This window comes from Archocentrus centrarchus, chromosome 11 (assembly GCF_007364275.1).
Source record: "Archocentrus centrarchus isolate MPI-CPG fArcCen1 chromosome 11, fArcCen1, whole genome shotgun sequence".
Taxonomy (NCBI): Eukaryota; Metazoa; Chordata; class Actinopteri; order Cichliformes; family Cichlidae; genus Archocentrus; species Archocentrus centrarchus.
In genome coordinates this window covers 19,929,855-19,956,664 of record NC_044356.1, presented here as the reverse complement: position 1 = coordinate 19,956,664, position 26,810 = coordinate 19,929,855, and the positions used below count along the sequence as shown (strand labels likewise).

At 40.1% G+C, this 26,810-nt stretch overlaps 1 protein-coding gene across 1 annotated transcript in view; it reads right to left on the bottom strand.

Moving 5' to 3' along the window:
* Positions 1 to 26,810, bottom strand: part of gabbr2 (gamma-aminobutyric acid (GABA) B receptor, 2) — a 184,085-nt gene that overhangs the window by 114,273 nt on the left and 43,002 nt on the right. The window contains exon 2 of the mRNA XM_030741877.1: positions 19,115 to 19,252. Within this exon, the coding sequence (XP_030597737.1) occupies positions 19,115 to 19,252 (138 nt within the window). The remainder of the gene's footprint in view (positions 1 to 19,114; positions 19,253 to 26,810) is intronic.

Here is a 26,810-nt window from a genome sequence, read left to right as displayed (position 1 = left end):
ATTTTCAAAAGCATGATAAAAAAGCAGATATTTCAATTATGATTTAGTGAGTGACTTAAATCTGATTCTTATTATGATCTCTGAGCTTTCTGGTAAAGGTGGACTGCAGTTTTTTTTTTCTGCACCCTGAGCTGTAAATATAATGAAGCCCTGCACTTATTGGCAAGGACAATAAACTGGAATCTGCTAAACATTTATAAGAAAATTCCTTCCTTCCATCCATTCATCAATCCATCCATCCATCCATCCATCCATGTTATGTGTGATATATGCCCCTAAATGCACTTCCAGTCATATTTAAACCTTCAAATCAAATTTCCTGTGTTGTACAAGCATTACTATCACCAGTGTACTGAGTCCTTGCGACACTCAAAACAAGTCCAACACTCTGCCTGTACATCTTCCATGTAAACATATACTGTAATGAGCGGCTAAACTCCTGTGGCAGATAATGAGTGAAAATACACCAATACCATTACATGACAGTTATATCTACATGCTGTCTTTATTGAGAAAATCAAATGTCAGCCACTCCATGGATCTAGTCAGGAAAATGTCTTTCTTATTCTAACAGAATTGTTCTGAAGAAGACCTTCAGTAGAGATGCCCGCCGCGTATCTCTGCTCTCTCCTCCTTTGTCCCTTTCTTCTATAGTCCGACCATGATTATAGTGCCATACAACACTCAGTTGTAAACGTGACTTGGATGCTGACCATTCCCATACTCAGCATGCTGCGTATATCAGCAACTCATCTCGAAGACACAGGCTCCAAGGTCGATCAATGTGAGACATGCCGTTAGGTTTCTCTCTCGCCCCCTTTTGCTGAACTCTCAGATATCATTGCTGTAACTCCTTTTTGGTTTTCTGTGTAGATGTCATTTCCTTTGATCTTGTTTTTGTGGAGAACATAAAGGTGGATTTGGTGGCCTACATGCTGCCTGTATCAGTCATATTACACCAAAACGTCCGGGTGCAATCTTCCATTTAAAAATCACAATATTCTGCTACTGTGGGGTATCTCATCTTATACCTAAACTGCAAATTCTTTATGTCTAGTAATCATCAGAGAAGCTATAGACTATGACTTTCACATTTAAATGCTCCAATAATGTATTCACCTAGATGTCCTTCACTCGTGCTTGTTGCCTTGCCTCTAAACAGGTGGATGTTTGCCAGCCCTCCAAAATGGTTTGAAGAACAGTTCGGTTGCCATAAGGAGAGGCTGTAGAGCAGAAGGCACCTTGAGTACAAAGCTATAAGTCACTGAGGTATTAAGCACTTGAAAAGAGTCAAGTTAAGAGGACTAAACAAAAGGACTGGAAATGAGCCACGGTTAAGACCTTTACATTGTGAGTTTCTGCCTACAGAATTTCAAATTATTCATTCTCACGCATCAAGCGGAAGAGGAAAGGAAAGAGGGGAAGAAAGAAAACTTTAACATGTAAAATTCAAATACACAGGCTCTTACTTAAACCAAGACCCTGTGAGGCTTTATGTGATTTGTGTCATAGCTAATGCCATCATTTTGCAAGAACGAGATGTTGCACTTGCACTTGTGTTAACATGCTAACAATTTGATATTAAACACTTGCTACTAAACAGAAATACCACGTTGTAGTATAACTGATAACAAATGAGTCGTGATAACACAAGAAAAGTCAGGGGATCTCAGAAATCATAATGATACATTTCTAGGCACCACAGATGTCTGTCTGGACCAATAAACAAACTGGCTTACCAACACCTGACAACCAAAAGGCTATTCCTAGAACAAGTCCACTAATGTAGCTAAAACTCTGCTCTTCACTATGTAAAATGTGTAATATCTGGAACAGTTAATTGCTACATATTAGCCATCCATTTATCAAAGCTGACCTAAACTACTGCATGTTAATAGTACCAGCGCAGCAAAAGAACCACTACATAGAACAGATGTGAGAGTTGGTCTTGGAGCCCTGCAACTAAAGGAAAATTAATTACCAAGGGTCTGAGTCAATCAGCCATGGATTTTCAATTACTCTTCGAATGGTGGCCATGAAGCAGCTTTAGCTGTGAAATATGCTTTTGAGAGGTCTGAAAAAAACAGGAACTGGTCTGGGGATTCATTTCATTTTCAAAGACCTGCCTCCAACACAGGTAGAATTCTTCATTGAGGGCATCTGATAGCATTTGGCTTCTGCAGCACAGGGTCACTTCATTGAGCAGCGAGAGAGAGAGAGAGAGAGAGAGAGAGAAGAAAGAGCAAAGTGGCCAAGATCTTACTATAGGTGGAATACAAAGGCCATCCAGCTATATAGAAAACTCTCTCCCTCTCTTTCATGGCATTCCTCTCTCTATCTTACCTTTGCTCACTTCTTTACTCTCTCTGACTTTTCAATTTACAGAGACCTGCAGGGGCCAAAAGGCTGGCTCAAAGAGGACTGTCAAGTTTTAAAATTCCATCTCCTGGGTTGCAAGAGAGAGAGAGAGAGATGGTCAAGGTGTGAGGTGGGCTTGCGGTGGAACATTCAGTAACATGAAATACCCTTGAATATGATGACACCAAAGACAGAATAGGGCAGCATTTCAAGTGTGTCTAATGAGATATTGTTAAATGAGTGGTGTGATATTGGAACAGTTGAGGTGAGTTTTAAATATTGCATATTTTACACCTGCTTTTCTGCAGACCATGTGGAGGTTCATCTATCTTTTAAGACGTTGTTTACACATGGCGAGATGGTAAAACATTATTTATGCAAACTAAGTTCTAATACAGCTCAGCACAAAGCTTTTCTGGGGGGAATAAACTGTAGTTATGTAATTCTGATGGCATTGTGACTGTGGAAAACAAGGCCTTAGTAATTTTCACAAAAATACTGGTCACTGTGTTGGATCATCTGTGTTCTCTATTATAAATGTGTTCCACATAATCCCCATTCATAGACAAAGGAGACCCAGCTAAACGCTGATGAAGAGAACTTTACCCCCATAATCTGCAATATCCGTCTAGGAAAGCAGAGGCGTGTGTTCAAGGGTTCACTGCTTACCCCATAATTATGCCAATTAAGCTGATTACTCTCACTGTTTTCTGCCAGTGGGGGAAAAGGAAGTAATGCCACAACAGAGCCTGAAATCAAAGTTTACCTCTGTAGGATAAACACCCAGCCCAAATGAAATTTCTGTTCCAGCCCCACGCAGACTCATTCTGTCACACTCACTTCCTGTCAGATCAATGAAAGCAAGTTGGAGAATTTAAGGAGGATCTGGTTCATGTGGATGATGGGGGAAACAGAGTTGTTCAGAAAACAAATCAATGGACAAAATAAATATTTCACACTCACCAGTGAGTCATTGTTTCTTTTGATTGCCTCTATGAATTCTCTTACTCAAATTGTCTATGATTAGCCGCACACACGTCTTCCTGTAAAATTCCCTCTGGACTGAATTGGCTGAGAGGAGGCAAGACGGGTCATAAAACCCGCTCGGTTTGGGCGGTCAGTTTACCATGTAAAGTTTGCATTAGGTATTCTCATATTTTTAGGCCCCATCAAAGACTCGTCCCTGTGTGTGATGTTTGCAGTGTGCCCTAATGAGACGACGGAAAATGTCAAGATTATTATTATTATTATCCGGCAAGTAGCAAGCCACATAATGTGTGTAAGGCTTTGGCTTTGTGTGTGTGTGTGTGTGTGTGTGTGTGTGTGTGTGTGTGTGTGTGTGTGTGTGTGTGTGTGTGTGTGTGTGTGTGTGTGTGCGTGTGTGTGTGTGTGTGTGTGTGTGTAAAAAAGAAGAAAGCGACAGTGTGGTTACTTTCAATTATGTCCTTTTTCATATTTAATGGTGTTTATTGGAGGTAAAGGTCAGTGATGGTGTGTTATGAGCATTTCCTATTGCTGGGAGAGGAAGCTGGGATCCTGCTGGTTAGTGTGTGCTGTCTCTTTAAAAATGCACAGCGCTACGCCACAGGGAGCGGTGACCCCCCTTGGCGTTAACCTACTGAGTGGTAAATATCAAGTAACACAGCCAATGAAATTCCACGTCTCACATCTTCCCTTGCAACCTTTTATAGTGTTCCTTGGGAAAAAATACAAGTGTGTTATTTAATGAAAGAAATCCATTTTGTACTATTGAAAAACTGGTGCATTGTATTGATTTCCTTTCCATATGCGTGCAAGATCTGACCCTTGGCATGCTATATATATATCATAATGCTAATCCAGAAGAGTTCATTGTGGTGGATCTTGTTTCAACTGCGAAGTACCCACAACAGGAAGTGGTTTGAAAAGTCCAAGTGCTGAGGGGAGTTTGACACTGTATCATCATTTAGGACTTTGTATAATTACTCAAGTTTTTACTGTGATCACATTCTAGTTCAACAGTATTTAATGCTTGATTACATATAACTGAAGGCTGAAAGCGCTATCATCAGCGCAAAACTATTAGCACTGATGTTGCGGGAAGCACCACAGGACACCTTTGAACTGAAAATAAAGTATGACCTCCTTAACTGCAGGAGACAGCATTTAATGTTGGACCAGGATGACTGAATGTGAAGCGTCCTATGAAAAAAACAAAACAAAGCAAAATAAAACTAATTAAATAGCATATCAATCATTCACAATTGGTTATGAGTCTTATATTGTCTGCAGCCTTAAGATGTATTTATGTTTTTGGCTAAATCTGAAAAATGAATAAACAGATGCAGATAGTTATTCATACATGAATATAGCAATGACCTTCAGCACCACTGGGCCAAACAGCAGCTGCCAATCTCCATTTCTCCAGTTCTAAGTCACTTTATAAAAAAAAAAAAAAAGACAGCAGTAGCTAAAAAACAGCAGCCAAGAGAAGACAGTATGACAAGAAACAGTTCTGATGCATTTGGATGTAGGAATGCTCAGAGCTCCACATCAAACACAAACTTGCTTTTAATACCACAGGGGTATTTATAAATTTAAAGGGTGGTACAAACTGAGAATGCATCTACCTAGACAGTGTGTCTGTGAGTGTGTGTATATGCGTTGTTGTTCAAGGAGACCCAACCATATGGACATTTTGAGCTCAGTGTTTAAGAACATTCTGCCCCACTTTCCCATTTTTCTTCAGCCAACCTGTGGAGTTCAGCAGTCGTCAGACACGCAAATATATAACAGGGCATATGTGTGTACTCGTGTGCTGGTTTTGTGCTTGCATAATTATGCAGAAGTAAATGTATGAGAAGTGCAACATACATATATACATACATATATATGTAGTACATATGTTTTTGTCTATGCAGGGAATTGTCTATGCACCTGCATGATTTTTTTTTTTTGGTGTGCATATATCCATATGTAAGTTTATTGTAGGTGCACACATGTGAGTGTGAAAGAGAGGTTCAAAGACAGACAAACTCTACTGTGTACTAATGAGCTGGCTGTGCCGCTCTCCCTGCTTTGTCTCCCAGGCCCTCCTGCTTGCAAACCACTAAAAGGTTTGAATTAAAATTTTAAACAGTGCACTGTGCAGTGCTGCCAGCATCTCAGGATATTTATATAAAACACACTTCACATACCCCAAAGCAAAGGGAGTTATAGAGCTTGTAGAAAACCCTCGCTGTGTTCTTGCAGCTGTTTAGACAGCTCATCTTCTAACAGGTTAACGAATTCCAGAATCAGATGTCCAATACTGCAATGTCTGCACTTTGTTTAAACAACAAAAGAAAAGAAAAAAGACTTAAACCAACTGTAGTGCAGCAAATTGACTGTTAAGAGTACATAGTGCTAATCAGCATGTTTATAACATTCAATTCAAATGTTCTATTTATTATCAGATTAGATAATTATGTGTTTTGAGCAGCTGCTGTGCTTCAAATAACCTAAAACATTCTGTATGTAGGGTAAAAAAAAAACATACTGGTAGATGTGTTATATTTTCAGTCCTGTATGCATGCTGTGGAGGACAGAATCCTAAGGAAATTGCCTGCTGTAAAACGATATAATGGTATCAGGTAGAAACCACAAAGAAAACCCTAAAGGTTGCCATTTAAAAATGTCTGTCTTCATATTACACAAAGAAACCGCCCTGTCATTTTCAGCATGCACATCATGCTACCAATTTGCATGTGAATGTGATGCTGTGGCTACAAAACAAAGATAAATCTTTTGACAAATGTGACACTTAAACACACCATAATGCAGCAGAGAGCATGTTATGACTATTCATGAGTAGTGAGTAGTTTCCTTGCCATGTTTGTCTGCATCCTGAAATGGTGCAAGCCCATATTTCTGCCAGCATAATGGGAATATGAGAGTTCTTCGTGCCAAACGCTTTACCACGTCTTTGCCAATTATAGCAATTCCTGCTTTTTGTGCCCAAGGGTTTCTGAGGCCCTTTGAAAAGGAAAACCCCTTTTGTTACAGGAAAGATCAAGATGGGGAGGGGGGTTAGAAAGAAAATGTGATAGAGGGCGGGAGGGAGGGAGGGAAGGAGGGAGGGAGGGATATGGTGTGGCATTAGGGAAACATGTGCAAGCCAGTCTACATGCAAACTGCACATGCACATATCTGCTCCTGCATCTGTGCAAGTAGGGGCTAGTTTATTTATTCATCTGAACAATTGTTTGTCTGCCTGAATCTAAGCCTGAGTGCCACAGCTGTTCAAAGAGGACACCAACTGGCAGTGGGATTCGAGAGAAATTGTTAGCCTAAAGAGAAATGCATCTTCACCATCACCACAACCAAAGTTACTTACTGACCACAATTCAGACAAATGAGGTAGAATGGAATCTATACAGAATCATTTAAGATGGCAAAAAAAAAAATAATAGCTTGGATGAAAAATACTCAAAGATATGAATGACCTGTGTAAGTTTTATATGTAAATATAGCCAGAAAATAGTGTTTACATAATTTTGTTTGGTGTTTGTCTTTGGAAACTGAGTTAAAGTGGCCTGAAGCTAGAAAGACATTATCATTTATCATGACTTATCATATTGGATTCAATTTGTAGCTGCAGGTGAAAAAGAGAGGTATTCAATGACTGCACCAGTAGGGAATAAAAATAGCATTGAGCTCAGTATCAGTCTCAAGGAGGCTTAACGCTTCCGCATTCTGATGCCCCGATAAAAAGAAAGAGGATCGTGTGGGAGGAAAGAACGACAGAATAAAGTGACAAAAAGGGAAAAGGAATTTAATCAAGTAAGGAGGTGGAGAGAATCTTTAAGCCTCTCTGCCTGGATCTGGTGTTTGTCACACAAACCACTTTGATCAGTTTTCAGATGGATGCAATTTGATGTGCCGAGCAACATAGTGGTTTTAGTGTAGTTAGTATTATAAAGGTTAATGCAACCACCACATACACAGCTGTTTATTGTGCAGTAGTTTTCTGTACATGTTGCTTTCTTCAAAATTAAATGCAGGAAAATATAAAAATTGCAAGTGAAACCGTTTTTTTCTGTCATAATTTCAGAATGTGATGCTCATCATCTAGTTAGATGGCATGTCTGTGCTAATGTGTGCTGTGTGTCTAGGTTTGGAATTATCCTTATGGCCACTCTACTGTAAAATAAGGTTATATCATCACTGTATAAGAATACTGTACATCAGGGATGGGTGAGGAAGGAAGACAGGGGAGCAATAGAGGATGGAAAGCACTCTGTAATAAGAGTCTTTCCATTTCCGCTCCCTTATCCACTAACTTCTCTTTATTTTTTCTCTCTCCTTCTTTTTGTTTCTCTCTCCTTCTGTCTCTCTCTGAATGGGAGTTGATGCTTCAGATATTAGTGAGCTGTGTCAGACATTTAAACTGCCCTTTATCGATCCTCTACGCTTCACTCTTTCCAAGCAGCCGTTATGGTTTTAATGGCTTGTAATGGAGCTGGGTTCTCTTTGATGTTCAATTGCTCGGCTAGTCCGCCCTTGTTTTTGATATTGTTTCAAAAGATCTTCCTAATGCCTTAGAGAAGCCCATTTCCGACATAAATTTTTTGGGTTCCATGATTCTAAACTGTCCTTATATTAGGGGAAAAAATCGAAAGGAGATGAAGGTGAATGGGGTAACAGCAGTCTTTTGGGGGCTTATAAAGTCTTTCTGGCTACATGTAATGCAATGTAAAAATATGGTCATGAATGATTGTACGGCATACATCTGTAATGACTTTAAAAAACTTTTTGGGAAAGCCATTCCAGAAGCTTAATTGAGCCATTTCGAAACAATTGCAGATTTCAAGATCATCAGTTCACATGTACATACAATAAGTCCCAACAACTGCTAGAACATCAGCATCACTGTTCACAATGGAGCCAGTTTTACATTGCCATGGACTGAGAGGGTGCAGACCAAGGAAGAAGTCCCTGCTCCAAAATCAACAACTTCAGTATCGACTGAAATTTTCAGCCAAACGTTTTATGCTCAGACGAGATGAAGATTGAGCTATTTGGCCACAATGACAAAAGGTATGTCTGGAGGAGCAAAGGTGAGGCTTTCAAACCTAAAAACACTGTACCAGCTGTCAAGCTTGGTGGTAGCATCGTGCTCTGTGGCTGTTTCGCTGCCAATGGTACTGGTAGATTGCACATTTGGACTGCCTCCAAATTCTTCAACTTCAAACTGGGACACAATTGAGTGTTCCAGCAGGACAATAATCCCAAACATCCATCAGAAATGGTTTTGGAATGGATGACGCAGGCTAACATTAAGCTGCTGAAATGGCCTTCCCAAAGCCCCGACCTTAGCCCTATTGAAAATCTGTGGACTACACTTTAATCTGGGTCTGTGCCAGAAAAATTAATCAATTTAAATGAACTCTACCAATTGTGCCAAGAAGAGTGGTATAAAGCTAGAATTATGCCAGAAGCTTGCTGATGACTACCAAAAGCATGTGGTTGAGGTGTAACTTGCTAAGCGACATTTAACTAAATATTAGTGGGGGTGTTTGTATATATTTGAGCATGTATGCATACGTCTGACCCTGTTTTGATTAGAGAAACTCTAAAATAGATTCAAACTTGTTCACCCAGTTCTTGTTTTTTGAAGTCATTAAAGATGTATGCTGTACAGTCATTCCACCCTTGAAAAAGAATCATTCAAATAAATCATTAAAAGCCCCAAATTACCGTGACAGTCATGCCCATGATGAGAGGCTGTAAACTTTTGACCACAACTATAAATACAAAAAAACCCGAAAATAAATAAAATGCTGCAGTTCTTTTCAGACATTAGTAATTCTTAATAAACCAAATGCAATTTGACAATAAAATAAAGTTTACACTTCAGCATCTCTCAAGTTCAAACATTTTGCAAAAGTAATAAATGATCCCAAAATGTTTTTAAACATATCCTGAAAACATTCAGCTGATTTCACCCTCACAACATTTATGTTCCATGCTCTAAAATCTTTGTGTTTTACCAAATGTATGTTTCTCTCCTTAGTTCAGTGCCTCAAAATAATTTCTCTTTCATGCTCCTTCTTGTGGTACCTTTCAAAAAGTAACTATATTGTAGCCTGAGCTTGATTTAAAAAAAAAAAGATGTATTTTGTCCTATAAAATCAAACCCAAGTCAACTTCTACACCCATCTGCACTCAACTCATTACAGTCAATTAATTTTAGATAAAGATTAATAACAAATTAAATTTATCATAGGATTTTCTTGTTCAAAGCTTTATTTTCATCTAGAAGTGAAAGTCGTATACACTAGGGTTTAATCCCGGGATCCGGGATTCCCGGGAAATGCGATCAGAACAATTTCCCGTTTCCCGGGAAACGTTAGACGGGAAACCGGGAAAAAAGTCGCGCGCGTCGATTTGACTTTCAGAAAGAAAAGAAAGCTTCAGAATGTTAAATTTAAGGAAATATTGAGAGAAGGGTTCGTTTAATGCGAAAAGCATTACTCTTCATTTCAGGCACGTTCAGCCTCCGTTTAAGGCTTCAGCCTTCATCTCAAGCGTTTTAATAGAGGTATTACACAGTTGTACTTTTTTCCTCTTTAATTTGTTGAAATCGTAGGCAATGTGTTTACCCTAAGGTATTTTGTATTATATAATTTCATATTATTATATATTGTTATATTGCATTATATAGCCTATAAAATATGCCTGCCCTGAACAATAAAGAAATATCTGTTTAACTTCGAGTGTTTCTTTTCCTCGTTTGCAGCCGCTTACTAACAATCATGAATTAGGATACGGGCCTAATGGGTGAAGAAATGATCATGAAATAGATTGCTTTAACATATTTCGCTTTTAAAATGGAGTTGAGTAAAATGTATATTTTTTAGGCTATAATGATTGGCCAGTTTTTCAATAGACGATTCACAGCGAACCTACTTTAACCCTCAGACACGGTGGTATAAATTTGCTGTTGCCAGAATGGCAATGACCAAGTCGTAGTGCATTACTCAAGGCCCTGTGTTATGCCATATTATAGTGTAGTACGGTAGTTAACTTTTCAATGACTATTACAGCGTTCCACTGGTGGAGATATAGCGCAACAGATGTCGCCACGACAGCGTGGCTGAGCCTTTATCAATGCTGTGGAGATGAACCGTATTGTTTTGTACCAGCAGTTGTAAAATATCTTGGTATAATTCCATGTACAATGGAGGAATATTCGAATTATATTTGTTAAGGGAGTGTTGAGGAACGATACAACACCGCATAGCTCGAGCACTCGAATGCCGAGATGTAGGTTTTATTGCGTTAATCAAGCCGACGTTACCCCCTACTGGGCATAACAGGACATAGCTGGAAAGCTACCTCTACAATATCACAATAGGTTAAGGCCGACACAGGCTACAGAAGGCCTAATTAAAATAAAAAAATAAAAAAACTGTTTCCCGGGATTCCCGGGAAATGGCTCGTCATTTCCCGGGATTTGATTCATGTCATTTTCGGGAAAAATATTAAACCCTAGTATACACCCAGCTAGCTCTTCAAAGTGCTATGGAGTCTATGACCTAAATAAGAAATATCAAAGCCTGGAAACCCCAAAAGAGAAAAGTGAGAAATGGGAAAAGAAGAACCAGGATTGGGGGCGCACAAAAAAAAAAAAACGTGGGTGGGTGTGTATGTTAAAGTCCCTGTGCGAAACATCAAAAACAAGCACAAACTATTAATGTGTCTACTTTGTTTATTGGTGCTGGTGCCTGGCAGGCCCCACACCGTCATTAGTGCTACGAATGTGACACACTGATTTTCTTTTTACTCGCCCTCCGTCAGAAAACTACTGGGAGAATGATAGTACTCGAATGCCAGGGTGGAATTCAGCATGTACTCATTGTGTATTCCTTTTGAATGCGTCTCATAGACCTTGGTGCTGAAGAAATGCATCGGTGGTAAAAAGCAAGGAGAACTCTTTCCATTTGTTGTTTCCACTTCCTCGGGAAGAAAAGAAACAGCAAGAGTTTCTGTCAAAGCTCTTGTTCTCTTTGAGTGCCTCTGAACAAGCATGTTTATTCAATATGTGACACCAACGGTTGCAACACTTTAACGCTGTATTCAACAAATGTTGCTAATTAGCTAATGACTGTGTTTCCTGTCAAATCGTGTGCATTCGACACTGTGAATAGGTACAACAGTGTGTATGTGAGCTCTGCTTTCACTACATGCTGGCACTTTCTTCAACAGCACGCAGCATTCATGACCAAACGTGTCTGATTAATGTACAGTAAAGCATATAATTAATATTTGCTGCTGTCTCTTTCTGCATCTTTATTTTATTTTTTTGCCTCTGATGATAAAAGAGATAAACTGTGGCACACTCAACAAAAAAACACTAACAGAGTCTCCCTATTTTTACATACACTCACCAGCCACTTCATTACAACAGCTCAACTGCTTGCGAACACAAATATCTAATCAACCAATCACATGGCTGCAGTGACTTTGAACATTGCGTGGTTGTTGGTGCCAGATGGGCTCTTCTGAGTGTTTCACAGACTGCTGATCCACTGGGATTGTCCCACACAACCATCTCTAAGATTTACAGAGAACAGTCTGAAAAGGAGAAAATGCGTTGTTGATGACAGAGGTTGGAGGAGAACGGCCAGATGGCTTAAAGCTGATAAGACAACAAAAGTGGCACAAGTAACTACTCATTACTAACAAGCTATGCAGAAGAGCATCTCACACAACTTGTTGAAGCAGATGGGCTACAGCAGCAGAAGACCACAGTGGGCACCACTTCTACAGTAAAAAAACTAAAAAGTATTGCCTGGTCTGATGAGTCTTGATTTGGATAACAGGGCGAGAATTTGGTGAAAAAAAAACAAAACATGAAAGCAGTGGATCCATCCTGCCTTGTATCAACGGTTCAGGCTGCTGCTGGTGGTGGTGTAATGATGTGGGGGATATTTTATTGGCACACTTTGGGCCACTTTGTACTAAGTGAGCATTGTTTCAAAACCACAGACTACCTGAAGATTGCTGCTCACCATACCTTTATGACCACAGTGTATCCATCCACTTCCAGCATGATAACTCACCATGTCACAGAGCTCAGATCATCTCAGATTGGTCTCATGAACATAAAAATGAGTTCACCGTACTCAAATGGCCTCCACAGTCTCACAACTCTGAATCCAATAGAGTGCCTTTGGGATGTGGTGGAACGGGAGATTCACATCATGGATGTGTAGGCAACAAATCTGCAGCAACTGTGTGATGCTGTCATGTCAATATGGAGCAAAATCTCAGAGGAATGTTTCCAGCAACTTGTTGAATTTATTCCAAGAAGAATTAAGGCAGTTCTGAAAGCAAAAGAGGGTCCAACCCAATACTAGCAAGGTGTACCTAATAAAGTGGCTGAGTGAGTGTATGGCTGTTTTGTTTTAGAATTGGTGTTACTTTAAATGTCAACATTTCTCTTGTTTAACTCCATCAGCAGTCTGTCCCATAAATCTGGACTGTAGTTCGCAACTCATGAGAAAGGCTGTTGACTCATCCTCCCACTCATTTTCCAAATGTTAGCTCCACATATAGGCCTGTGCATTACATAACAGAATCAAGTCTCTGTCCATTCAGAGGTAACAGTGACATCAAGTGCTTCTCCAGCCAGTTCGGGTAATAACTTAAATCCAATCTTGGTTTAGAGAGAGAGGGACACCACGTCCTACTTTCCCCTGGGTGTTTGTTGTGGTAAGCATTCTGGATTTTTCTCCCCTGTAGCCTTGTTCAGAGTCATATTTACAGAGTGAGGGCCCAAGATCAGGAATGATGTGAATGATCAGAAATAAGACTATACCTTTATCATCCCCTGACTAAAACAACATACTGTAGTCATAATGCGAGCAAAATATTAAAGTGGGCTTCACACAAATAATATGATTTAGAGAGAGTGTGATGCTCACACCAGTTCTGCCCTCGTACCCTGTGATTTTAGCCTAAACTCTGGAAGTTATGAAATATTGATACAATACACGGGAGGATTTGACGTAAGTAAGGCAGAATACTGCAGTGCTAGGCATCGCATGTTTTATTGAAGCACCCAGTGTAGCACTCAAGGAGAGTGAGCGAAGGAAAACTGGAAAGAAGAAGACACCGAAGAGACGGTGGAGGCTCCAAAGACAACAATGCTGCACTGATATAGAAAGTATGCTTCTTCTCTGTCCCTAAATTGCCTGGTTTAATGAAGCGTTGCCAATCAATACAGCAAATGCTGAAGAAAAATGAGCTTCATATACGGGTAAATATTAGCTCTATGTCCAGGTCTTGACCAAAATACCTTGAGAAAGTGCATCCACTCTTTCCTCCTCCAAAATATTGACTTCATTATTCAGTGTCCCCGAAAGATAAATGAATCAGAGGTTTGGTGCTAAAGTTCTGCTAGCTCTACATCAAGGCACGGGACACTAGGGAATAGCTAAACTAAAAACACCATTAACAGAGAGGTTTGATTTCTTATTCCGTATTTCAAAAGTTTTCCACTGTAATTATTTTATTTTGCATCTTTCAGTCAAATGTTACTGTTTTACCTCTTTTTCCTTGCATGTCACCAAAAGCTGTGCACTACAACATATCTCCAGTTTATCAATTATGAAGGAATAAGACAGGGCTCTTTTGTCTTCTCCTTCTCGGCCAAATTACAAGAGGCAAAATGATTGAAAGCATAATTTTTCATTACACACTCGACGTGGCTGAAAATGAACAGTGGGGCCACTGATAGGCCTAATTGGTGAGTGAGAAAGGGCGAGCAACAGGAGGCAGGATGGGGCTGTGGCTATTTCCTGGCACTCAATGAGTCATTTACAGGAAATAGGCACCACTGCTGTGGAGAAGAGGATGACCTCTGAACTTAAAAAGATGGGGGGAAAAAAAGAAAGAGTGTGTGAAGCACGCTGACTGGCTACAGATACCTGTGCCAGCAACTAATGCTTTCTGGCGTTATATAATTTCATGGTGAGGCGAACACAAGGTTAATCACTCACCAAGATGGCTGCCAAGAAGATGGCTTCAACATTCATTGTCTCACAAAAATAAAAACACAGCAATCAGTGGTATTTGTGGCTGATAGCGGCTCACAAACACAGCTGCGTCTTGCCCCGCTTCTTTGAATTTCAATTTTAGGCTATTAAAGTCTATGTCTGCCCCTGCCTGTCTATTCCTCCATCACTCCCTCAATCTACTCCACGCCATCTGTCCACTGGCCCTGGTAGCGTTCTTATCCACCATTTTAATTTGCTTGGACAGTCATTTTAGCACATGTACAGTACCGCATTACAATATGCAACTGTAAATAAAGGGCCCAGCAAAGCTGCTCGGAGAAGGAGGTCAACAAACAGGCCTCTCCGTCACAAGGCAGGAGTCAGAATCTAAGTGTGTGTTGACCACATCAGTCCTTTCGCACTGTACATGAAAAGCATAAGAATATGCTGTTGGCAAAATGCTGATGGGATACATGTTGTATTTATTTTATAATTTACCTCCCTAAAAAAGTCTCTTCCAGTTAATTTCTCTAATTTAATACTTTTCTATTCTTGAAAACTGAAAGGGAACTTTCCACCAGACCACACAGCCTCACTCTGTAAGGTGACGAGCCTTAAAGGGGGGCAACTCCTCTGATAGCAAAAATTTGTTTTTGAGAAAATGACACGATTTCTCACTTGGTTTATGACCTCAGTAAACATTATCTTAATGAGTTTATCTCAATTGCCATTTTCAACTCTTATTTAAAACAACATGCTTTTTCTTAAAATGATGGCCTCATTTAGCGTAAAATAAATCATGAAGCAGGGTGTGCTTTATGGCGTGGCTTTGTCTGCACTGACTGTAGGTTTGACAGTGTTTTTAGTCAAATATTTTGAACAATATTTTGTTTTTGAAAGTGACATTTATCTTCTTTAAGCGCTGGTTTGCACCCTTTTCATCATGTGGTATTTCTGCAGACTGATATACTGGGAAGAGTTATTGGAACTTTTCTGCTGACAGAGCTCTCTGGATTTGAGGGAAAAGTCGGTGATAATTAAACTGTAGCACAGAATGCAGAAAACCATTTTTGAAGGGATCCGTGGCTTCAGGTTTTGTATCTTTTCAATGGATTAGCCATCATACGGTGGAGAGAGGATAGCTTGCTGTACAAGTTTGTTTGATTCTGGAATTTTTTTTCTCTTTCCTCCATCATTTCATAATTCTGTTACTGCACCATCCCTCATCCCTGACTCTCCTGCAGGAAGTCTCTCACTTTTGGAGACGCTGTTTTACCTGTTCCCAGTAAGATAATACTGGCTACTGACTCTCTGGCTAAAAATTATAAGCACTGACACCACCCTTCTAAATCTGCCCTCCATTAAGCGTGAGCAAGTACATTCAAGTCTGTGCGTAGACTGTAATGAAAGGGTGTGCAGTCAGAGTTTATTTTTGTTGAGCCTTTTCAAGCTGACTTCATTAGGCATCAACACTGATTGAACGCTATTTTTATGGGTGTATGATTAAGCTTCTTCCAGGAGTAGTTGTTCTCTCAGCTATCGCCACTGTAGATAGTATCTGCCAGCTCCCTGTTTTGATGTGGAAATGATGAGCTTGTTAAGCCTGGCCCATAAAATCATGATGGAAAATTCTCTATTTCCAACTCAAGTTTTGTAGACGGAGCGCCAGGGCTTGGTAATAAGTATGCAGGGTGACAGAATTCACAGTTTTAAAAACAGATTCCCAACGGTGTGGCACATTAAAAGTTGTGGGGGGCAGGATTCAAACCTTTCTCATTTTATAGTTTCTCGTCCCCTCTCCCATTCCTCTTTTGGGTTCCTTTTCTTAGACCCTTCATTTCAGTCGCTCGTTTTCATTCCCCTCTTCAAACAAGAGCAGTTTTTAGCTTGAAGCAATGCCACCTCGTGAGTTCCACGTCTCTCATGATAACTTAAGCATTCACCGCATACAAAAATTTCACATACATACACATGAGCGCCATCTGCAAACAAACACACTGATTAGGAGCACACAGGCTTGTGTCTAAGTAACCTCAGTGCAAGGACCAGCTAATGAAATAGAAAGCTGCCACCTTACTCTGCATTTAGGGTCTTTAGGACCTAAATGTTGTTTAAATCCACTGACAAATATTGAGCAGATTTCCATCTCACACTTTAGCTGGTTGATGACTCATACTCTAATGAGGATGCAGCTTAGGCCTGCAAAGATAGCGTGCATCTCAGAAAACAGTAACTTCAAATTCTGCTACTGTCCCACACCTACAAATGAGAATGTACAACTCTCTACACTGTAAACCCAGATTTTGATTCCACTTAAAAATATTGAGTTCATATTACTTAAAATTGCCTAGAATGTGAACATTACTTGTTAATGCTGAGTAGACTGTACTTTTTGATGGTCTATCTTATTGTAATCATGTGTTTGAGTTCAAACAACTTAATATCATCAAGTTTTCCACCTGCTAAAAATCTAGTTTATACCAGTTTTAACAGAGTAGAGTAACATGCAGCTGTATGGTGGCATGATGGTTCGCAGTGCTACCTCATGGGTAGAATGCCATCTAGAAGGTCTGGGTTCAATTCCGGTTTGACCCAGGCCTCTTGCTGTTTGGAATAGTAGACATTTGGTGTTTTTGTTCACAACGTTCTCTCATATAGTTTTTTATTGTTTCATGGACAAATGTTATTTGTAAATGTTAATGTACCAGCATTCAGCAGGGCTGAGTTTTATCATGTTTCTTTACCAAATTTTAAACAGACACAGTTCAACACTGTAAAAAATATTTGTGTTGCTGGGCAGCATGGTGGTGTGGTGGTTAGCCCTGCTGCCTCACAGGTAGACTAGCTATCTGATAGTCTGGGTTCAATTCCACCTTAGCCTGGGACTCTTGCTGTGTGGAGTTTGTATGTTCTCCCTGTGTCTGTATGAGTTTCCTCCCACAGTCTGAAGACATGCAGTTACTGGGGTTAGGTTAATTGGTCTCTCTAAATTGCCCACAGGTGTGAATGGTTGTCTGTGTCAGCCCTGTAACAGGCTGGTGACCTGTATGGGGTGTACCCTGCATCTTACTGCCTTGTCAGCTGGGATGGGCTCCAGCCCCCACCACCCCCACACAACCATGAAAAGGATAGGGGGAACTGATTGATCAAAAGACATTTAATTTTTTTCATGAACTATAAAAGATAAGTTTGGTCAATTAGAGCATACAATTTAGTTCAATTGGAAATGGAGTAGTGCTTACTTAACAGGCTGAGTTAAATGAACTGTTTCTTTACTTAAAAAATTTAAGGCAACGAGTTACCTTGGTTTTTTTAAGTAGATTCAACTTATCCGGGTTTACAGTGTATATAAACACTTATTTGCCTATATAGAAATGCACACACATTAGCTCCTTAATAAGCAACAGCAGATAATTATGACTCATGCTTAGCTCTTCAAAAGACATCTGTTTCCTTGCACCTACATGCATGCTTTGGCTTTAGCTATTCACCTAAAGATTATTCCCCAGTCAATTGCTGCTATATGGTATTCAGACACAGTCACCATGTGCATTTGGGATCAGGCTGACATGAATTTGTTGGTGTTGGTCTGTGTAATGACAGCGAAAAATGGCCTACTTGGTAAAGTGCCCTGGGGAACAAACTGTACCAAACACAATGTTCTGCAGAGGATAAGATTGCATCTCACAGGTATCACTGCCAAAAAAAAAAAAACAGTAAATAAGCAATTACACATACATGCAAACCTACAGACAAATACTTTGAAGCACTTAAAATTCAACTATGACCTGAACCATCATTCTAGACTGGGATCATTACCACCAACAGAAAGCAAACACAGAGACAAAAAAAAAGAATTAGTCATCCCTTTATTCCTGAATCCTGCAGAACTTTTCACTCTTGAGTGACCCGAACAAGACAGTGAGCAAAAAGGGACAGTGTAAAACAGCAGATTCACAGCGACCGCAAGCAGATGAAATATGCCACATAATGTGAGATTCAGTTTGAAACGCAGCCTCTTGAATTACACTATCTCTTCCAAGCACAAGCTTCACTTCTTTCTTATCTGTGCTTGATAACCTTTGCAGCGTCTGCAGAAAATGAATTGCATTATTTCAAAGGATGCATTTCCCCTCTTTGGTAGAGCAAAAGTGTAAGCAATAACTCTGGGGGTTAAACGTTTGCTCAGTACAACACTTAGTGGTATTTAATGTCCATGCAGATCAGTCACAACACTGCACTGAGTTAATGGCAACAAATGTTATTTAGGAATCAAAAGAAAGAAATTTTTAAGAGATCAGTCTGTCTCATGAAATGATAGTCTTCCCTCTACTCGAGTCTCAGTGTTTAGAGAAATCACACTCACATTCATCACTGCTGATTTTTGGTCTTGGTACTTTTGGTTCAAACCATTTTGACTCTGCCTCTGATTGTAAAATGGAGGGGGGATTTTAAGGATTACAGCACTGCCAATTAGACATTCACCCTGGCAAGGTTAATGAAGGATTAAGCCATGAGTTGGAACCCCTTTGAAATCCCAGAACCTAAAAAACTAAGGAATAAGAATTTCCAGAAACTGAGCAGCAAAGTCAGGTTTCCTACAGTTACCAGAAAAAAAAAAAAACTTTTGAAAAGTATGTGCACACACTCACATGTAATAACATGACATAAAGGGTACGCACTGTACACAATCATACACAAACCTGCATGATGACATATAGTACGACTCCTACCTGGACCAGATTCCAGCCTTCCAAGGACTCTGCAATGATGGAAGTTACAGAGGGGCAGACACCGCCAAAGATCATCAGGTGTTTGGGTCCGTAACAAATGGCATCAAAGAAGGCCCTCAGCCCCTTGGCATTGTCACACTGCAGACACAGACAGAGGAAGTGTGAGCAACAGTAAGACAGAAGGGAAAGAAGATGGAAACATAGAGAAAAGGGACATTTTAGTTCTTGTCGTAAAAACAGTAATGGTGAAGGGCAAAAGGAAGTGATGTGTCAAGTGTAAAACAATGTAGCTCACAGGCTGCAGGAGCATTCGCCGCTCCAGTTCAGTGCTGCAGAATGCAGCCATTTTACATCACTATAGCAACAAGAGAAAAAGATTGTGTGAAAGAGAGAGAGAGAGAAATGAGCAGAGAGAGGGAAAAAAAACAGTGTAGGTTTCAATTGATTGTTATATGAGCTGGCTAACTGGTTTTGCTGCGATTCTTTGATTTCCACAGTTTGTAATGATATTCCTATCAGCAGTAAACACTCCCAACCTCAATTTTCTATTATTGCTACTCAATTCAGAGATGGAGTGACTGACTGGCAGGTGGCGTGTGTATATGTCTGTATTAGTTTCCTCTGACACAGTCCATCTCCTCCGGAGAGTCATTTGACCTTGTTAGCCATCAACCAGCAACTGAATGAGATTTTCCACTGAGCAAACACACAGCCTGCACGCCACAACGCAGACTGAAAAACTGAAAATCGAATGTGAAGGAACGAGATTCCTAACCGACATATGTTTTGATCTGTGAGCAACTTTATTAAGTGTACGGCAGGTGCCATAGCTTAAGTTTACGTATGTTTTCTTCTCTTGTCTGGCTCATTTCTTTTTTCTTTTTCCCTTTTTTTGATAGGAAGATGATAATCTGGGACACCTCGAATCATTTGACAGGTCAAGCTGCAGTGGAGGACACAAACAACTTCTTTGTAAGTCACACCATGAACTACTGGAGCCACATGTGCTAAGACCGACTGTGACTGTTTTTTTGGGGGTTTTTTTGTGTGTGTGTGTGTGTGTGTGTGTGTGTGTGTGTGTGTGTGTGTGTGTGTGTGTGTGTGTGTGTGTGTGTGTGTGTGTGTGTGTGTAAATGCCTTTCGTTTTTTTGAAGTAGTTGACAGTTTACTGGTAAAGACACGTTTTCCCCTGTGCATCCCAGTAGAGAAAAATGCATGCTATAATGGTGGCAAAAAATAGACTAAATTGCGACTATGCCTTGAGTGAAATGAGAGGGAGACGATGTGATTAGACAGCATGGGTATTCCTTATCCTGGCATTGCAGCTGAATGAAACAGCAGGCTATTAAAGAAAATACAGTATTCATTTCCCTGCATCTGCCCATAACAAGGTGGGCTGGGATTGAAGGATTGTGACTCTTAATTGGTTACCAAGCAACAAAAAAAAAAAAAGAAATGTGGGCAACTAAACTTGTCATCGTGAGCACAATAGGGCTTGGAGATACAGTAGCTTTAAGCTGATTTATTATGAAGAGTGACAATGTACTGTAGGTGGCAAATAATAATGTTCCTCAGTCTTTCTGCAGCAAATTAAACTGTCTTGCAACAACAGGCAGTCTGCATGTGTTCAAGTATGTGTGCACACACACGCAGCAGAGTGCATTGGTTAAGCCAAGCTCAGGGTCTTTCAGACCGCACTATCTAATCCATAGATTTATATATAGATGTATATAAAAGATGGGCGTAGCCACCCTGTTGTCACCCACCAGTTTATTGAATATACCAAATCCTCAGTTTTAGCGTTGAAACAGAAGTGAGGATATTTGAGCAGCTAAAGCTAACAGGTTTTGCTTAGCGAGGTGCATCCATGGCTTGCATGGGTGCATCACACAGACACAGATACTGATCACTGATGCTCAGTAACATCTTACTACATCATACAAATTGTGTGTTTGTTTGTTTGTTTGTTTGTTTGCCTGCAAACTCCCCCTAGGCCAGCAGGGGCTGAGCAACCAAACCTGGCACACAGGTACATTTTAGGCCCCTGAAGGTTCCTATCTGCCTCGAATAACATGATGTAGTTGTGTTGCCTAGCAACCACCAAGCAATGGACTAAAATGATAGATTATATGGTGGCATGGCACGCAGCTGATTTAGCATGTATACATCTACAACACCTTATAAAAGCATTGTTTTAATTTCATGGCAGTAACACCTAGTTTATATTGAATTATGCATCAAATATTATGATGCCATCATGCTGCCAAGCAACCACCCAGCAATGTGTTAAAATGATCCATTTTTAGCATATAAACGATATCTCTCAGCTTAATTGAGTGTATAAGTTTGTGAACAACATGTATCAGTTGATGTAATTAAATTCATTCTCTATTTAAAAAGCTCCTAGTAACCACAGTGGTGCCCCAGCTGATGAATCTACTAACTAGTAAATTAGAGGGAATGTGGACAAAGCACTGAAAAAGGAGGAGTATTTCTAGTACTAATGAAAAACGGACCCAAAAATTAGTTGACTATTAGTATTCGTCAAGTGAGGTGATACCCTGCAGGAGAGCGATCAGTTACACTTACAGTAAAACAGCTGTGCCCTGAAAAGGTCATAGCTTTATACAATTTAAACAGGTGAGAGATGAAAAACATCCCACCCTGTAAAGGTGTCACAAAAGGGGATATTAGCTGTAAAAACCACAACTGCTTTTGTGCCAAGCTGTAGAGGTTTTTATTTCTGCTTCAAATTAACTGTTTGACGTGGGAATCTATGAGGATTAACTATCTTTTGGAGCGGGCCTCCAGTGACCTTTTGGGGAACTGCAGTTTTGGGGAGTTTGCCTAACAGGATATGGAAGTAATACAAAAGTCATTTAGGGAGACAGCTACCCACTATTTTAGTCTGGATGCTGTTTATTCAGTTAATCAGTCAAACATCTGGAGCAGAAAGAAAGAAAGAAAGAAAGAAAGAAAGAAAGAAAGAAAGAAAGAGAAAGAAAGAAAGAAAGAAAGAAAGAAAGAAAGAAAGAAAGAAAGAAAGAAAGAAAGAAAGAAAGAAAGAAAGAAAGCTCATTATAAATATCCAAAGACCTTAGAAATACAGCAAACCTGCAAAATTAAGCAGCTGGGAGTGAAAAGTGTTTTGAATTATTGCTTGATCAGTGGCTTAAACAATTAAACGACTTCAGCGATTGACCGACTGTTGTTTCTCTTTCAACAAATTACTTCATCAGCTTATCATTCAGCCCTCCACCTTTCATTCATGCTCTCTTAAATTTGAAGGGCACACATACCCACAATCTACTGTGACTGCTCACAGAGCCTTGACCAATGTGTTGTCATGCCAACGGTGTGACTATTCACACTTTTGTGCGCTAGATGAGTGAGGATGCCACGGCAGGGCTGTTGTAGCAACGGCTATATTTAGTCTCTCATTAGGTAGCACAACGAACCAGACATTAATCAATACTTATTCAGCTTCAGCAACACTGTAGAAGTTAGATAGACAAAGCAGGGCGAACAGGAATATAATAGGACACAAAGAGTAACGACACATGAAGGTAGTGAAAGTGATGGTGGGTGAAGTAGGCAGTTGAATAGAGGGTGAGAAAGACAGGAGAGGAGCAGTATAAGCCTCATATTAGCCATACACTAATTCATTCAACCAGTATTATGAACCTGCCCTCCATTACAAGCTCACAATAGAGGAATTCGTGAGTGTGAGATTCATTCGTTGGCCCTTTATGATGCTTAGAAGTTGCACACTGCACATTTGCCTAGAGTTCATTAAGTAAGGGAAAGTAAATTTAAATGTCAAACCTGAAGTAGTTTTTAAGTGATTATATTTCAAATCTTTGAATCTCATAATGCCATTGTCTTCTAATACACAACCCGTTCCCTCAGTATAACCCTATTAGACATTTAGGTATTTTTCAAGGATTTCAAATAGGTTACTAAAAGGTTTTGATAGAGCCATGGCACTCAAAGACTCCTGAATAGAAATCTATCAGAGAACACTGTGACAGCCACTGCCCCCCAAAGAGCCTATCAACAGCCAGACTGAGAAACATATTAGCCAATCGCTTTGTTACACAGACACAAGCGTTTAAACTCTGTGGTGGGAGGCATGTTGTCATTTCGCTGGGCTTATTTATGCTTAATGAAGCCTGATTGTGATGTAACTGTGCTCATGAATGGTACAACATGAAAAAAAACGTTTTAAAACCCTTTCTTGGGGCAAAGTGTGTCTTTAATTTATTTTGTTTTGTTTATAGCTCTCTCACAATTATTTGAGGTCAGGGTCTCAAAATAACTTTCCAAATAACAGCCCAGAGGCATTACCAAGATGGCTGCTGAGGGGTGAGATTTGCTTCCAGAAGGACTGCAATAGAGTCTGTATCTTTGATTTTATTCTAAATATCAGTGTCCTGTAAAACATAAATAACTTCTAAAACTGCTGCAAGTGCTGCATAGCAGCACTTAACTCTCTAGTAGAGCAGTAAGAAATACTACAGCACTTTATTTTCCTCTCTTCCAGCCTGAAATCTAATTCCTGGCATTTGGAGGCCATTTGGATCAGATCGATGGGGTTAACATCCGTAGTAATCTGTTTGACTGCTTTGGGAGACAGCCAGGGAAGGTGTGTGTGTGTGTGAGTGTGTGTGTGTGTGTGTGTGTGTGTGTGTGTGTGTGTGTGTGTGTGTGTGTGGGGGGGGGGGGGGGGGGGGGGGGGGGGCAGAAGAACCTAGAAATGAGAACTCAAGGGATGCATATCAGAATGAAGATGTGAAGATCTATTTTTTTTTAAATCAAAAAACAATTCATACAAACACAAGAATCTCACTGGAGTTTAAACTCAGTTGCCGGATTTAGAAATACTTATTGCTTTTATTATTATTACGAAATAGTTCCTCCTCCACTAACCCCACCATTTAGAGTATATTACCGAAAGACCAGCTGGCCAAATGGGAGTTTATTTGCGATGCTCCTCAATACATTGTCACTATTGCATCTCCTTCACACTGACCTTTACACAAAGTTACCGAGATTCGTCCTTGCTGATCTTTGCATGATGACATTAGCCTGCTGCTATTGTGGCACTAATAAATTTAACTCAATTAGCCTGTGAGGAAACAGCCTCTCTGTGTGTCACGGTGAAATGCATTTTTACTTGTTCCATGTGATAAATTGCATGCATCATTTCATTTTAATCAAAGCCTTGGGTAGTAGCATGTCTTTAAAGGTGAGCATAAATCAATGCCTGTTTCCGTCATAATACGTCACTAGTTATAGAGGGTTCAAGGAATTATCAAACATCCTTTTGAGGCACAGTTTCCAACAGGTTTGATGTCTATAGAATTGCCACCTTTTTCATCAAGGGTGCCATGTCGCCTCCTTTGACAGAACATGCAGTGTGTTACATAAAGAGATAACTAATGAAAACACAGTAAGCAGGATATAACAGTTAAAGATAAATGCTTTAAGCATGTAAGCCTAAAATAAAATGTATGAAAATGTCATCGCTATGACACAAGGGACAAACTCAGTGTTAAGTCCAAAAAAAAAAAAAAAAGATTACATTTTTGGGGACTGTTTTTTAAGGCTCAGTAATTACTCAAACACTAATGCCTAGGTGATAATTAAAAACTTCTTAATTAATTCCCACAAGTAAATTATCCTTCCCTCGCTACACAGAGCTGGCCGCATTTCTACAAGCCAATAAGCTATAGGCTTTTAAAGTGATCATTTCTAACTCGGTGCAGGACGACCCTTTAGATACCACAAAAGTTTGTCTATGCTTGTTGTCCGTAGGTGTTCATGTGTGTGTTTTTGAGTTGAGAACAAGAGCTGATCAGAGCACCGGGCTGGTGTTAACCATGATGAAATGCCTCGTTAACGCTGCAAACAGAGGCAGCTGCACCTGTCCCTCATCTAATGGCAAATTACTGAACCCAAATCAGCAACCTGAGGCCCTGTACTGCACATACACCTACATGTGAGAGCGAGCTATAAAGACAGAGGACCACAGAGAGAAACAGGGAGGGAAGAGCCTGATCTGATGTCAGAAGCAATCTGCTCTGCTCATACTCTGCATTTATTCCTGACAAGGTCGACAGTACAGGTGATAACTGAGAACAAAATCCCACCTCAGAATGTATGATTGTACCAGTTAAGGTTACCTCAACCACCTTCGCTCTCTGGAGGACCACTTTCAGTTGCAAGGCGGTTGCACGCTTCTCCTGGTGGTCTCCAACCACTGTTTTCCCTAATGTGACTGTAGCATAAACAGAATACCACTTCTACCAGTCCTCAGGTTTAATGTTTCACTGAGAACACTTATATAAAAGCAACATATATTGAAGCCACCCCTAAACCCTTTTAAAATTGAGAGGCACATATGAAATGTAATGGCGCTATCGTTCCAACTGATAAGTAACTCTATAATATATTTACCACCCCGTTAAATGTCATGCAGTATTATATGTTGCTCTTACTGTTAAAGTTAAAAATAAGAGCAATGGAGTTAAAAGTTGAAATCACAAGGATAACGGTTATTTCACCTGTTGTCTTTACAAGTCGATCTCTTCATGGATGATTGCCCCCTTAAAGTTTTGTCTTAGGATAATACATAATATGATAATCAAAGTAAAATTTAAACAAAAAATCCTCAGTAATAAGAGAATAAAGCCTTCAGAACTAGACATACTGCAGAAACCAGCAATGACACTGTAGAAAGTACACGTGTGCACATCCACCCTGCCTTTGTGCAGCATTTTTTCCTGATGCTTTGAGTGTCCATCCAGCACTGGCACAGCACATGCAAGAAGCTGGACTCTTGTACCAGCTGCCTCCTGCACACACTCCACACTGAATTACTTTCACATCCCCGAGCCAGGAGAGGAAATGTGAGCCAGGATGAATCCAGTGATTGCTAAAACATATGCTTGGCATTATAAAGCCCTATAGAGTTAGCACCCAATAGGTCAGATCTAAAGAAGATTATCTCTTTCCCCATGTACAAACCCAACTAATCCTCTGAACTGTCATGGCTGTCAATACCAGTTACTGTCGGAAGAACCACAAGGTCTGCTGTGTATGTGAATTAGTCTTAAGCAGTTCAATAAAGTCTTACAATTTCAGCATAAAGGCAATGAGAGAGAGCATATTATCTCCAACACATGCTCCTTTGAGTTCATCTGGTATCATTTAAGGTTGGTACTCCCCACTGTTTATCTCTCCTGCTACCATCTACACATACGATCTTCAAGGAGCTAGCGCGATTTGTTCCCCATCACTGAGCTCTTGGGCAATTCGGAGATCCGCTGGGGTGTAAAATATCACCCACCATGCCTCCTTTTCTTTCTCTTTTTTAAATGACCCAGGGGGAGATATGGCTGACAGGTAATTCACAGTCTTAGGGCACCAACAGACAAAGCTTTCTGTGAGATACTTGGAAAAGTGCTACAAGAAGGTGAAAACAGGAGGAAGAAGAGGAGAGAATGAAGATGATTTCAGTATGCTGCAAGCATAGGCAAGGCTCCTTGTGGTAACATTTAAACAGCAGGCCCCGGAGTATCCGAACAGAGTACACATTGATTGAGTGAGAGTGGATGAAGTAAACTGAGAGCAGGAAGGAGTGATGGAGTTGTTTTTTTGTTTTTTTGTCAATCTGTTCCCTTCACAATGCATG